At 41.4% G+C, this 13,425-nt stretch overlaps 1 protein-coding gene across 1 annotated transcript in view; it reads right to left on the reverse strand.

Moving 5' to 3' along the window:
• Positions 1-13,425, reverse strand: part of ctnnal1 (catenin (cadherin-associated protein), alpha-like 1) — a 71,906-nt gene that overhangs the window by 13,865 nt on the left and 44,616 nt on the right. Inside the window, exons 3-10 of the mRNA XM_042505913.1 lie at positions 11,746-11,933; positions 10,780-10,899; positions 8,285-8,374; positions 7,854-8,024; positions 4,421-4,621; positions 3,479-3,565; positions 3,016-3,174; positions 1,583-1,675 (exon numbers count right to left, since the gene is read on the reverse strand). Coding sequence (XP_042361847.1) covers positions 1,583-1,675; positions 3,016-3,174; positions 3,479-3,565; positions 4,421-4,621; positions 7,854-8,024; positions 8,285-8,374; positions 10,780-10,899; positions 11,746-11,933 — 1,109 coding nt within the window. The remainder of the gene's footprint in view (positions 1-1,582; positions 1,676-3,015; positions 3,175-3,478; positions 3,566-4,420; positions 4,622-7,853; positions 8,025-8,284; positions 8,375-10,779; positions 10,900-11,745; positions 11,934-13,425) is intronic.

Genomic DNA, 13,425 nt, shown 5'->3' on the forward strand with positions numbered 1-13,425 from the left:
CGCAGTTTTCATTGACAGCCAAAACTTTAGATTGAAACAACTCTGTGAAAGGAGCTGCGTTTCAACCTCCAGACTAACATGTTGCAGATTCAGAAAGAATTCAGGCTGAACCTTTTCTGCTTCTCCACAGTGTGATCAATGAATCAGAGTTTACGATGTACCTGCCCCAGTTGTCTTAAATTAATTTGTGGTGCTTGAGACAAAAATAGAGATTTTGAGCTTTTCAAAATGAATTTTAGACCTTTTTTTTCAATATTGTCTCTAAATGAATTTTTTATACAGCCTGTCACCTTGATTCTAATTTCTGAGACCTGTATTAGCCTAACTGGAATAGTTTAATAGAAAAAAAACATCCTGACTAAAATGTCATGAAGTTTCGTTGAATAAAACGTTTTGAGTTTTCATTGATCAAAACTAGACTAAAACTATGATGGATAAAAATGACTAAAATGTGACTAAAAGTAATAAGCATTTTCATCTCAAGACTATGACAAAGACTACATGTATATCTAAAATAGCTGCCAAAGTTAACACTGAAGTGGTGAGATTACAGCTCACAACAAGTTAATACGCTGCAGTCTCTGGCTTTTGTCTGATACGTAGTGTTGGCAAAAAATCTCGCACATTTCCGACCAGTTGTTTGCTTGTCTACTGTATCACATGAATGCTGCTGTAACACTGAACTTCCCACAGAGCCCCTTCAAACTCCAAAACTTTATATGGAAAACAAAACAAATTGTCAAATATTCCTATTCCGATTCGACCGGCATAAATCCATTGCATGCATCCCTAATAACTGTGGTTCAGCACATTTCTGATGCATGATTCGTGTGTAACTGAGTTCAAGCTTGCAATATGTTTGAAATACATGCAGCAATTTATAATATCTGCAATCACATCTGACTGTCAACTACATTTGACAAATAAAGATTGAAAAAACAATCACACCACACAAATAGATGTGGGAGCACACACACCCCATGCCCATCCCCTACAGCGTAGTATTTAATAGCCAATTACCCTCTGGGCCACCCCTCTATTACTTTGGGCAGACACAGAGACATATCACCACCACCACCCCATACTGCAGCATTATTGATTGGTTGACCTTTGAACTTAGGAGCAGAGTCATTACTGTAGAGTCATGCGGGGCCTGACATTCGCGCCGCAGGATGGGAACATTCTACATTGCTGGATAATTACTGGCATGGATGGTTTCCAAGAGCAAACATAATTAGATCTGGGATAGGGGGGCTGGGTGGACAGCATGTTCTCAGGTGTAGGAGGTAGACAGAGGAGACGTGAGGTAATTTGTCTGTTTTCTCTCCCCCTCTGCGTGTAAATATTACTCAGGTTTGATTTCACTCCCAGACCACTGTGTGACTGGCTTGACTTTATTGACACGCGATAAAAGTGTTGAATGGAATGGCGTGGGTCTCAGGTTTAATTAAGGTTAACCTGAATTTCTCTCTAGACCGATCCTATCTCCCCAGTTTGCTGCCACTTACAAGTCGATAGGAAATATAAACACAGTAATGAAAACAAAAATCCAAATAGAAAATGTTTGGAGGGTTAATGTTACCTGTGGACCAATGACATGGAAGGTCTCCTCAGCATGTATACAGGTAATCTCCAGTGGCTCTGTCCCCGACACATGGCACAGCAGCCGACACGTCTGAAGCCGAAGACATAGAGGGAAAAATATTCACTGGAAGTGCTTTGAGGGTTGAAAGTTATAGTGCAGGAATTGGATGATTTGTTAGGGCCCGAGCACAAATCATTCAAGGACCCTCTTGGAATGCAAGAAATTATTATTTTTTCTGCCAAATGAATTGCATTTTTGGAGATCTAAACATGCTCAAAAACTCATGAAACTTTGTACGCACGTCTAGCCTGGTGAAAAATTTTGTATTTCGGAAACGGGCGAGGCAAAAGGACTCCACAGTGCCCCCTAATGTGTAGCCCCAATAGTCAGTTTCACCTACTATTACAAAACTAGGTACACTTCTGTATCATGCCAAGATGCACAAAAAGCCTTTTAGACCCACCCCCCCCCAAACCGAACAGGAAGTTGGCCATTTTGAATTTTGTGCTCATTTTTGGCAATTTCTGGCCTCGTACTTGCGAATTTGTCCCACAGGATTAATTCAATCAACTTCAAATTTTGTTCGACCAATCTTCACCCCTTGATGAAAAATTATCAAATTTCTGCGCATAACTTTTAAAAGAACAAATGTTGTTTCCATTTATTAAGAAAAACAAAAGCAGAATCTTTTCCATGAAAATGTCTATAATTCTATAATAATGATTTTTTTCCTCAAGTTAATGGATTACACTTCCATAAAAACCACTCAATGCAAAAATAACTGCATGGTGATTTTTCCTGGTTATTTGAATTTAGGAGACGTTGGCTACACAAAAAAACTGGAGAAATCTATGTTTCTCATTTGTGGTTTAAGCCTGAAGGAAAACAGACTTTAATGGTGTTGTTTTCGGCAGCAACTTTAAGACAAGGTTTCACATCAAAACATTGTTTGTATTCTGCCTTGTACATTAATCTTAAGCACAGTAAATCTTAAAATTTCCAAAAGGGTACGTTTAGTCTTATGCAATGTTTCTTTTTAAACAGTACAGTAAGTTCTGTTTATTCGGGCCAGTAGCAAAGACATGACAAAGCCTGCATGGCATTTTTCTGCTCAGTGTTTGCATAACAAACCTACTTCATGACTCTGTTAGTGTAGTCTACAATCCAATTGTAACAAGCTGCATGTGTTTGCTTGCAGAGCAATTTCAATGTGTTTTAAGTGACTTTGCAACTCATGACAAACAATGTTTCTCACCTAAAGCCAGCTATTCTGTCTGAGAAGGTAGACTAAGTATGGAAAAAGTTAAATCTAAACTTCACTACAGATTTCTGTCCAGTTGTTTTTGAATAGTTGAACACCTCTACAAGGTGGTAACCCCAACAAGCCTCCCCCAGCCACCCTGCTCCCTTTGCCCCTGTCCCCCGCCTACCTCCACCAGCTGCTCCTTCTGCTCGGTAAGCGTGTGTGAATACTCCGCCACTGCCTCCAGGTTTCCCTCGGCGCCTGCTGCTTTGAGAGCCCGAAGAGGCAACTGCTCCCCGTGAACTTTAAGCAAGTCAGAGGCACGAACGACTGCCACCTTATGGAGCTGGAGGAGGATTCAGAGATTAAATAGCAGTATAAGAAGAAAGGGGAGTAACGGAGGGTGGAGAAAACACAGGTGAAGAGACGGATCAGTGAGAGGCAAGAATACAGATGGATGTTGAGGAGGCAGAGAAAAAGAGCAGAGGTGACAAAATTATGTTGAGTTGACAGAGACAGTAAGTAAGCTGACGATGAGAAAAAGGAAAGTGGGATGCAGAGGTAGAAAATCTAGAGAGAAACATCGCAGTCATGTCTGTGTGTCTGCATATCTATTCAGACGGGCAGAGCAGAGACAGACTGCTGCTCACCTCACGTCTGAGGTCACTGACGCTCTGGCATGTCTTCAGGATGGCCACCTCCATGTCCTCTGTGGCTTCTTTGGCATGGACAGACTGCTGCTCCGGTGAGACGGGAGAGAGGGAGGGAGAGAAAGAGGAGAATAAAACATGACACCCAACATGCTTTTACTAGCCCACACACGGACCTTCATTATTATCTGGAAAAGTGCAATAGAAAAAAACTGGATTGGAAAATGAACTTGGGCACATTTTTTGCCCTTCCAATTACATTTGTGACCTGTTACGCACTGAGTATGCAAAAACTTTGGACATTTGAACATACAATTTAGTGCATCAAAATTTCAAACAATGGGAAAGAAAACTTTCCACAACAAGAATCAAGACCACAAATTTGACACCGCAGAACACCCAAGAATATTTACACGTTCAGACGCGTTCTCTGCAATCCTAAAAACTTTAGTGTTCTGGTCTTTTCAGTTCTCCAGATAACCTTCAATTGTAGAAGCTAGGTGATGTATAAATGTACAATTATGTGGCAGCAGTCTCTCAGGGAACTCACTGAAAAAATGTTTCCAATGAGAAACTGCAACATAATGACTTATGTTTCATAAGTACATCAATTTTGAAGGCCAAGGAGACTCTGCTGAATGGCAGAGAGACTTGGAACACTACGTGATGTTTCTCTCTTGGCTGAACGAGCCTCGGTAAGAGGAGTCATTCAGGTTTGTTACTATGCTCAGGTTTTGATTCATAGTTTATCAGAGTAATGCAAAACAGTAATGCAACCAACATCGTCTTCGTCTTTGCTTGGATAACTCTGCATCTCATCATACTTACAAGTGTCTTACCGATGAGGTGCTTATTATTCTTCATATGCTAGCATATGTTTATATGAATATTCCTGTAGGTGTATGTGCATCTGTGCGAGCGTGCCTGCTCGTGCCAACATACCGCCTCAACCCAGGCATGCACCAGCTGTTGAGTGTCCTGGCGCGCCAGCTGGCACAGACCTAGGATGGCCTGCCGCTGCTCGTGGCTGGTATAGGCCGAATCAGTGAAATCCTCTGTCCGCTCCACCAGCGCCTCCAGCTGGCTGCCCATGCCCTGGGGGGACAGGGAGTACAGGTTCTCCCGCAGGCACTCCACGCTGGACTGCAGGAGGGGGAAGAGTTAGGAATAAGGGATGTGAGTTGGATTAGTTGAAGGATTGTTTTAAAGACTGACGCAGCAACACTAACCAATGTCCTGAGGGGGAAAAATACATAATTTATTATCTCATTATCATTATGCACTTGACCAAGTCTTTAAATAACAAGGATTGTGGGATGTGAGTTTAGCCTTGGAGTCACCTTGGACCATCAAAGGTGCACACTAAATTCTGAAAACAGCATCTCAAGTACACAAACATGAAAGCTAATGCATTTTTATCTTTTCTTTTTCAACAAAGATCTGTTTTTAAAAGAAGGGATGGACTCTGCTTATGTGTCCTAAGATGACAGGTTTACATAAGCTCTTAGTAAACTCTGCCATTAACAGCCATGAAGCCATTTATTAAAAGCAAAATTCATCTTCAGGCCCTTTCATTAAAATACTTTCTTCTCCTTTTATCTTGAAGCATGAGACCCCTTCAAAACATTTTCTTTGTTGTTTTTCTATCATTTCACAGTGCGCAAGAAGGAGGGAGAAGATTAGTCATGGTCATGTAGGTTTATGGTGAGTCACACAACCCTATTAACCAAGTCATAAAACAGATAGGTCTGGTCCTAAATATTGATTCTCTGAGTTACATTTGAAACTGCTGCAACAGAGTGAATGCAAAAATCTTATTGCTCCAACCACAGAGGCACAACTAGGAGGATTTTTGCTTCAAACCACGTCTTTGTCAATATGAATAGATTATGCTACTGTCATTTTCAAAACTACTTAAAGAAGTATTTCACCGATATCAAGAGACTAGGCCTTCTTATACTTATGAAATTGGTGCTGAATGAACAGAAAAAACAGAAAAGGGACTGTTGCTTTGACTTTTGTACAAAAGATAGAAAACCTACAACTGCCAGAATGCATCGGACCAATAAACGCTCTTGCTGATGTAATTGAACCTCGTCCATTTGACAAGAGTGGCCGGCTTAATCTCATTACAGTTAAATGGAAAGCTAAAACATGTTTCCTAAAACATTTGACACCATAAAAAAACAGTACAGAATCTTGGTTTGAATTTGATCACTGCTGCTTAGTTTTACTGGGTTTGGTTTTTTTTCCAGCCTTCATTTTCAGTGTGCAGGAAGCAGTATGGTGCTCAATTCCTGTTCACGAACTCTTGCCATTACCATGAAGCAGGGTGTTAAAATATGTTTCTGAAACCATTTTAGGTTAAATATAGGTTGCGCAGTAACATAATCTTAAGTTATATTCGATGAGCAGACTATTTTTACAATTTGATTGAATTTGTAGTAGGGTTGCAAATTGTAAACACTGTAATTAATCGATTAATATTAACGATCCATTGATCGATTAGTCGTGCTTAAAAAAACCCAACAACATAAAGCGTTGGTTAAAAAAATACCAAATGCGTTTTTCCCTCAATCAAAGCTTTATTTCCACAGCAACAGTATGTATATGTGCTGACAGCTTTGCATAGCCCATAAAGCATAAAGATGTAGACGCCTAGACTTGAAACACACTGAGTAACAGCCTACATGCGGAGCACGCTCATACACGCTTGAAAACGACTAAATGGAAAGCTGCAACGGAAAAATATCTCTGCCTACTTGTTCTTGTTGAGGAAAATTAGCATGTCCACATGGCTGGGTGTGAGACGGGAGCGCAGCCTGGTCACAATCAGTCCAGCTGCTGAAAACATGCTCAGATGGTACCGATGTCGCAGGGATGCAGAGGTACTGACAACTTTGCCAGTCTGGGGAATCTCCCCGCGTTCGCTTTCCAACAGTCTGTCGGCTTAGTATCCAGGGATGAGGTAATGTCCCGTAAAAAGTTCTCAACCTCCGTGTCCATGCCGCCAGTGGTGGGACTTGTGACGTATTGCTCCCCCAAAATTAGAGCCATCGCAGAGACCTGGTGCACAGCTGCAGCTCCTGTTGCTGTCGCATCACCTTCAGCCTGCGGGGTCGGAATGGCCACACCCAACATCTTTCCCAGCTCAACCAGTTAAGCTTTTCCATCCAGTTGTCGTGCAGGTGTTAAAAAACCCAGATGCTTGTGATGACGATCCAGCATCTTTGGGGTCGTTTGCTGTGGTGATGTTCCTTGCGTGGTCGTGCACACATGCCAAGCCACCACTCCTCCACAGCCTCCTTTAACTTTCAGCGAGATGGTCTGCTGTATGCCAGCCTGGCAAGCTTCTAGTGAGCAAAACCTCACTCGCGACTCGCCAGTCCTCGGTGATGTAGTGGCAGGTGATGGTAACGTAGTTTTCCGTTTTAAGGGCAGTCCAGCTGTGTGTTGTCACCTTAACCTTGCTAGCAGTGCTGGCTAGCTTAGCTACTCAGACTTAGCCTGGTGTACCTGCTTTCCATGCGCAAGGTGATTGTGCCTCGGGATGGGATATTGTATGCTCGTTCAAGCAGATGCATCATTTCCCGAAATCCTTGGCCTTCCACCATACTGATCGGCATCATATCTGTCTCTATAACCGTGTAGACTGACATGGTTATTTTTCTCCCATTTTTCTACCGCGCTAACACTGAGGTGATGGCGGGCTGCTGCTGGATGTGGAGGATCCGGCCAGCGCGCTTGAATAAATATTAATCAAGTGGTAAAGCATCGTTGTCGTTGCCGTGTTGTATTTGAACACAGAATCGCAGTGTTTACAGATGGCAATAGTCACATTGCGCCCTCTGGTTGGGAATGCTAGTCATTGAAACATACTTTGAAATACACAATTCTACCAAGAGCTAGAATGTAACGGGACTACATATTGTTTATGTATAATAGTAAATCGATTAAATTTCACGTGCTCGAGCAAATCCTTAACGAACAATTAATTGATCGTCGATTAAGTGTTAACATCCCTAATTTGTAGTATTTGAGAAGGGAGGTGTATCTCTTTATCAGCTGTAATCTTTGTGTCTGCAGTGGCAGCGGCATGGGTGGCAGGTAATACAAAAATGTGGAAGTACAGCCTGTAGTTTCAGCAACGGCCCCAAGAGCCAGCAAAACTCCATCAAATGACGAAAAATGTGGCATGCTGCAGTGTTTTGCCAGGAGGAGGATTGTCTAGGCACTGGTTAGATTGAGGTGTGTGTCCACCAAAGTTCATTCAAACATACAGCCCACATTGGTTTGATCCAAAGCTGGCTTGAAATCGGAAAAGTATCCTTTTAACTTCACTGACTCCTTTACTAAGTCCGATTTCTGAACCTACCTTGAAGTCCTTGATGCCATTATAGATGCTGGCAGGAAGGATCTTGTTCTCCCCGCAGCTCCGCGCCTCGGTGACTATCTCGATGACCTGCTCCAAGGCACAGCGCATCCGGTGGAACACGGCGTCCTTGTTGATCCGTGCCGACTCGCAATCCGGGTGCCTCAGGCAAGTCTTTGAAAGGAATTTGAAGAGAAATGTCAAAGCTTGTGCCCTCCTCTACTCTTTTCAACTTCTATCTGCTTTTATGTTTTACAACCACGACTATTCAATCTCTTTGGTTTTTTTATGATTATGTGACTGAGTTTTACCATCGATCGCAGCTTTTGAGAAGCCTTGAAATTAAATAAATTTGAGAAGGCCTTAAATCTTTAATCTGGACATATTCCATAACACTTGCACAGAGGTCCAGTGTTGGTGCACCAGCTGTTTACCTTGGAGGCTGTGAGCAGCATCATGGTGCATTTCTCCAGCACTGCTCTGGCTGCTGCCATCCGTGCCTTCTTCTTCTCATCCTTCAAGTCCTACAGCACAAACACACACACACCAGATGGTTATGGGTGGCTTTACTTCAGATGCAACTTCTAAGAACTCTCTGGGTGTCCGAGGGACATGAAAAAGTATGCAACAAATCTCTTTAATGCCGGTATGAAGGGACACAAGTGACACAGATTCCTCTCCAAATTTACAAACACATGAAACTTCCAAGGCTCATTGTTCCCTAATAAAAACAGATGCTACCGGAATAGGAAAGAATATGCAGCGTATATGACCTGCTGTTCCCCCCTCGTGTACTCCAAGCAGAATTAGACAGCTCGAATTAAGTATTTGGGGATTTGGAAAAGGCAGCTGAATCAACTCCTCTCCCATCACTTTGCCGTAGATTACAAAGACGATATGATTATCTGTCATTATTTTTGTCTCTGTGCTCAACTGGCTTCAATAGACAAAGATTGTAGATTTTCTAAAGGGCTGTGCGCTTGTGCGTGTGTGTGTGTGTGTGTGTGTGTGTGTGTGTGTGTGTGTGTGTGAAAGTGCACAAGTGGGAGTGAATACCACAAAAAAAAGGAAAAAAATCAAAGATAAAGAAATCAGGGTGGTAAATGAGGAGAGGGAGCATTAGCTGCGTTGGGGAGAAGCATGACGTGTGTTTCAAAACACGTGCCACGAAGAAACCCAGAAAGAGGGATGGCCGATCCTCTCTCCCTGTCTAGATACCGCAGCCGCTGCACTTTACATCAGCTTCTGCAGGCAAAGCGCTTTAGCTGCAGGGGCTGAATGTATGCATCAAAGAAGGATTAGCAGTCTTTGACAGAACAAAGTTGGAAACCCTAAGTTGGACTGTTTCTCTAAAGCTTTACGCAGAAGTTTTGTTTTGCAAATGTGCTGTACCCTAAGCTGATACATGCAGAGAGGATGCATTGCTCAAAGCAAAGGTCAGTTCATATCGACAGTGAATCATAATGTAGAGTGTTCGAGGCATATGAGTCATAACTGACCTGTGACTTTATTTTATGGATTGAGATATGGATTACAAAAATGAATAGATACAGAAGAAAACTTTGCAGAAATAGGAGAAGAGACCTTACCTCATTGTTTGATTTTTTTTTTCTATTGGGAAGAGTAAATATTTGACGTTTAATTATTGATTTGCTCTGAGTTCGCCTGAATGTTCACAGTGTAAAAGTGCTGCAGGTTTTGATTCCACCAACTACTTGCACATTCAGAATACCATGTTTAGAAAGCCATTGCTTGTTGGATTAAATCTGCATGAATAAAATAAATGTGCTTGGTGCTAAGGAAACAAAGAGGCTAATTACTGCACGTTTAGACCACATGATCTGTCCGTCCCAGTACCCATGCTACCATACTATTTAGGCTGCCAGTAAATATTTATTATACCCCAATACATAGTGTACAAATGCAGTATGCCAAAAATGTTCTACTGCATCCGGTCACATTTTGCAGTATGCAAACCTGCATGCTTTTTTTTGGCTACTGTGACCCATAATCCTCTGCACCGCAAAAGATAAATCACATCGAACCGCAGACACATAAAAGCTTGATGACATTTTATAGAAACCACAAAGTCAGATTATAACACATTCGAGTGACTCCTGACTGGTTGAACGGTACTAATAGCAATATTAAATGTTTACGTAAATATTAATAAATATTCATATAATTTATGTACATGTCTATATTTTTATATTTATACTGTGTTAGATGCCATGCAATTGTGCTACATTTTTTACCACTTAGTGTGCAATAATATTTATAGGCTTTTCTCTACACGTTTACAGTAAATATATTACACACCATTTGTGTATTTCAGTTATCCTGTGCAACTATCAATTATGAGCATTAACTATCTGTATATGTTAGGGCTGTATATGGATTTTAGATTATTTTATTTTTATTTTATCAATATTTTATTTTTGTTATATTTGATCCTTTTTGGCACACAAAAAACTTTTTTTTTTTGCATTTTTCTCTGCTTCTGACTGAATTTCCCCCTTGTGGGATTAATAAAGTCTCATCATAACTTAAAAGTTAAAACTACATAATTTGCAGAGTAACAGCATCAGAGCTCTCCGGATTGACCTCCGACACTGGCAAGCTCGACAAATGGTGTTTTGTTTTATCTCCGAGTTAAGTCATGAACAAAAAGGGCTCAAAGGTCAGAGCGACATGTTATGATAAAGTAGTATGTCCTAATGGTTTGCATACTTTATGCAACAGAACGTACTTTGTAAAGGCAGCTGCAGTACCTACTAAAAGTAAAAAAGAAAAAGTATGTGATTTGGAATTGACCTAGTATCCATATACAGCTTTCTTCTGAGTCAGACCACAGATACATTTCATTTATTCAGAGAACTTCGCCATGTGCTGATGAGTTTGATACAAAGTTTCCTTGCATGCTACTCACGTTCTGTCTGTCCCCGGTGAGGTGGGCAAACTCCACCATCTCATTGCCAAACTGGCTGAAAATCTGTACAAATTCCTGGAAGGTGCTGACTCTTTCCAGATGGTCGAGGGTAACCAGGACCTGACGGGAGTGAAAGATCAGAGGGGTACGATAAATGAACACATATGGTTGTGTTTTTCTGGTCTTCCACAAAAAAAAAAATCTAATCTTGCATGATATCTGCATAGGTGACAAGGTGCAAAAAAAACAGCATATCAGAATATTATATTATCACGTTACTCCAATACTTTTTTTGTAGTGTTAATGTCTTAATGTGAATTAATAACATCAGTTATATACAAAAATAAAACCAGCAGATTAAGTAGTTCCTAGCCTGTATTTTAGTTAATAGTAGTCTATGTACCTGCTAATTTAGCTGCTGAGGGTTGGCTAGCTGGCAGCGCAGCAGCTTTTATCCGCACCAGACAAAGAGGAGGAAGAGATGTAATTGTGTTTGCCAGTAATGGAGGACAGGGGGTTGTGGACTGTCTGTCCAAATGAGGATAACCAGTCATGATTAGACCTCCTTTTTCCATTCTTGGCTCAGTCTATAGCTACAAACATATCACACTGTCTGGCTAAGAGCATAGCCAGGTACGATGGAGAGAGACGGTGTGTGTTTTTATGTGATCGCTAAATGTGCTGCTTCCCTTCAATTATCTCCAGAGTACTCCTTCAAAGAGCCAGTGCTTATCTATTAGGACATAAAGGACTCCGGATGGAGTTTGCTAAGGTTGGTGCGTGTATTTTTGTGTGGATCACTGTGTGTGTGTGTGTGTGTGTGTGTGTGTGTGTGTGTGTGTGTGTGTGTGTGTGTGTGTGTGTGTGTGTGTGTGTGTGTGTGTGTGCGCGCGTGCAGGAGAGACTAAGTGAGAGAGATTATGCATATCCTTAAAGGTTGTGCCATGTCACATTTGCATGTCTGACCTTGTTGCGTGATGTGATTATCTGTTTGATGACGATGCGGTCAGCTAGAACCAGGACTTTAGTGACTGAGGAGAGGAGCAAGCGGGCAGCTTTCACCATCCCTGTCCTATCACTGAACACTGTGACACGTCCGTCTGTCTGGGACGGCAAGGCTGATCCCACATCTGTCAGCTGGGCTATGGCATCACCTGCAAGAGAGGAGAGAACAGTTCAGTTTGGTTCAGCAGCAGAGCTGGAGTGATTAACTAGCTTGGCTAATAGATTTTCTGATATAGTTTATTGCAGATGTTGGTGTATAAAGATACAACAATGCAACTTTTTTTTTTCTCCTGCTACTGATTCATACACCCAAACTCTGGGTATATACCAATACAGAGTACTGATCCCATGCCAGTGCTCTTTTTTCCCCAAATTTAAAAATCTGTAAGGCTTCTTCACTGCATGGAGCCCACTGAGATTAAATATAATTAAAGATATGACTGCTAAAACACAACTTCTAACTGTAAGTGAAGACACTATTTCTGGACCTGTGCATATATTGATTTTAATGATATAAACAATTTATTGGGCTTTTGGTAGGATTTAATGAGTTTTTGGACCCAATTTAAACAATTTAGTTAAATAGCACATGCACTGCATTAGCACTGAATGGTGCAATTGCATTTAGAGTGCATGCAACTGAACTTTTGCAAGTTAAATGGTGCATAATCTGGGTGAAAAGTAAGACGCAAGGGGAAAAGGGGTTGTATTTTGTCCCTGAATTAGGGCAAACTCATACATTAGTGAATGCTGACAAGAGAGCAACGCCCTTTGAGGTGATATTTGTGATAAACGTGGGCAGTGTCAGATGTGATACGCCTGAAAAGCTAGCCTGCTAGCTGCTAGCTTGCTCATACATAACTCTAAAGATGATGCTATTGGTAATTTTCCATTTTCGTCTGTGCCATACCTGCCTACCAATTCACTGCCGGCCAGGCAGCATCTCTCATGCGGTGTAGTTTATATATTTTATGTTCAATATCATAAAATATCGACTGGTTAGAAATGTTAACAAGTGTCTCCTTCACACATACTCCTTTGCTTTTATTTGAGGTTGCAACTTGGCCAGTCAACGTTCACCAAAGTTTAACTCCAAGCTATGCAGAGACACAAATTCGGTTTGTCACAGGAAGCAAATGTTTTATTCACCCCTCAACTCACACTGAATGTAGGTGAAGAGGAAGTGAATATCTCCCAGTGTTTATTTTGCTTATGTGTGAGTGTGCTTTTAATCAATTGTTTGGAGTGTAACATAATTTCAACCACTCAGTGTCATTATCTCATTCTCTTTAAATGGCATGTGTGCCTGCATCTGGCACACTGTTATTTATATGGCGGATTCTGTAAATTGGAAAAAGCAAGGGGTTTGTTGCTGAGGAAACGGATCTGCTCTTGTGTGCAAGCGGACCATCTATGAAAGCTTTTAAGTTGATGCAAGCAGGTGTGAGAGGAGATAGTCCTTAGCATTACGGTATAATGTTCAATGCAGTGAAATAATGTCACGAGATGGGGAGAACAAAAGCTCTCTGCTCCCTTTGTGTGTAACAAGCATACAAGCATACATACACTGTGAACCTGCCTTGTAGGCTTATCTTACCATCTGAATAAAGCGCTCTGTATATAGCAGGAAAATACAGCACC

This window comes from Plectropomus leopardus, chromosome 18, assembly GCF_008729295.1.
Source record: "Plectropomus leopardus isolate mb chromosome 18, YSFRI_Pleo_2.0, whole genome shotgun sequence".
NCBI classification, from domain to species: domain Eukaryota; kingdom Metazoa; phylum Chordata; class Actinopteri; order Perciformes; family Serranidae; genus Plectropomus; species Plectropomus leopardus.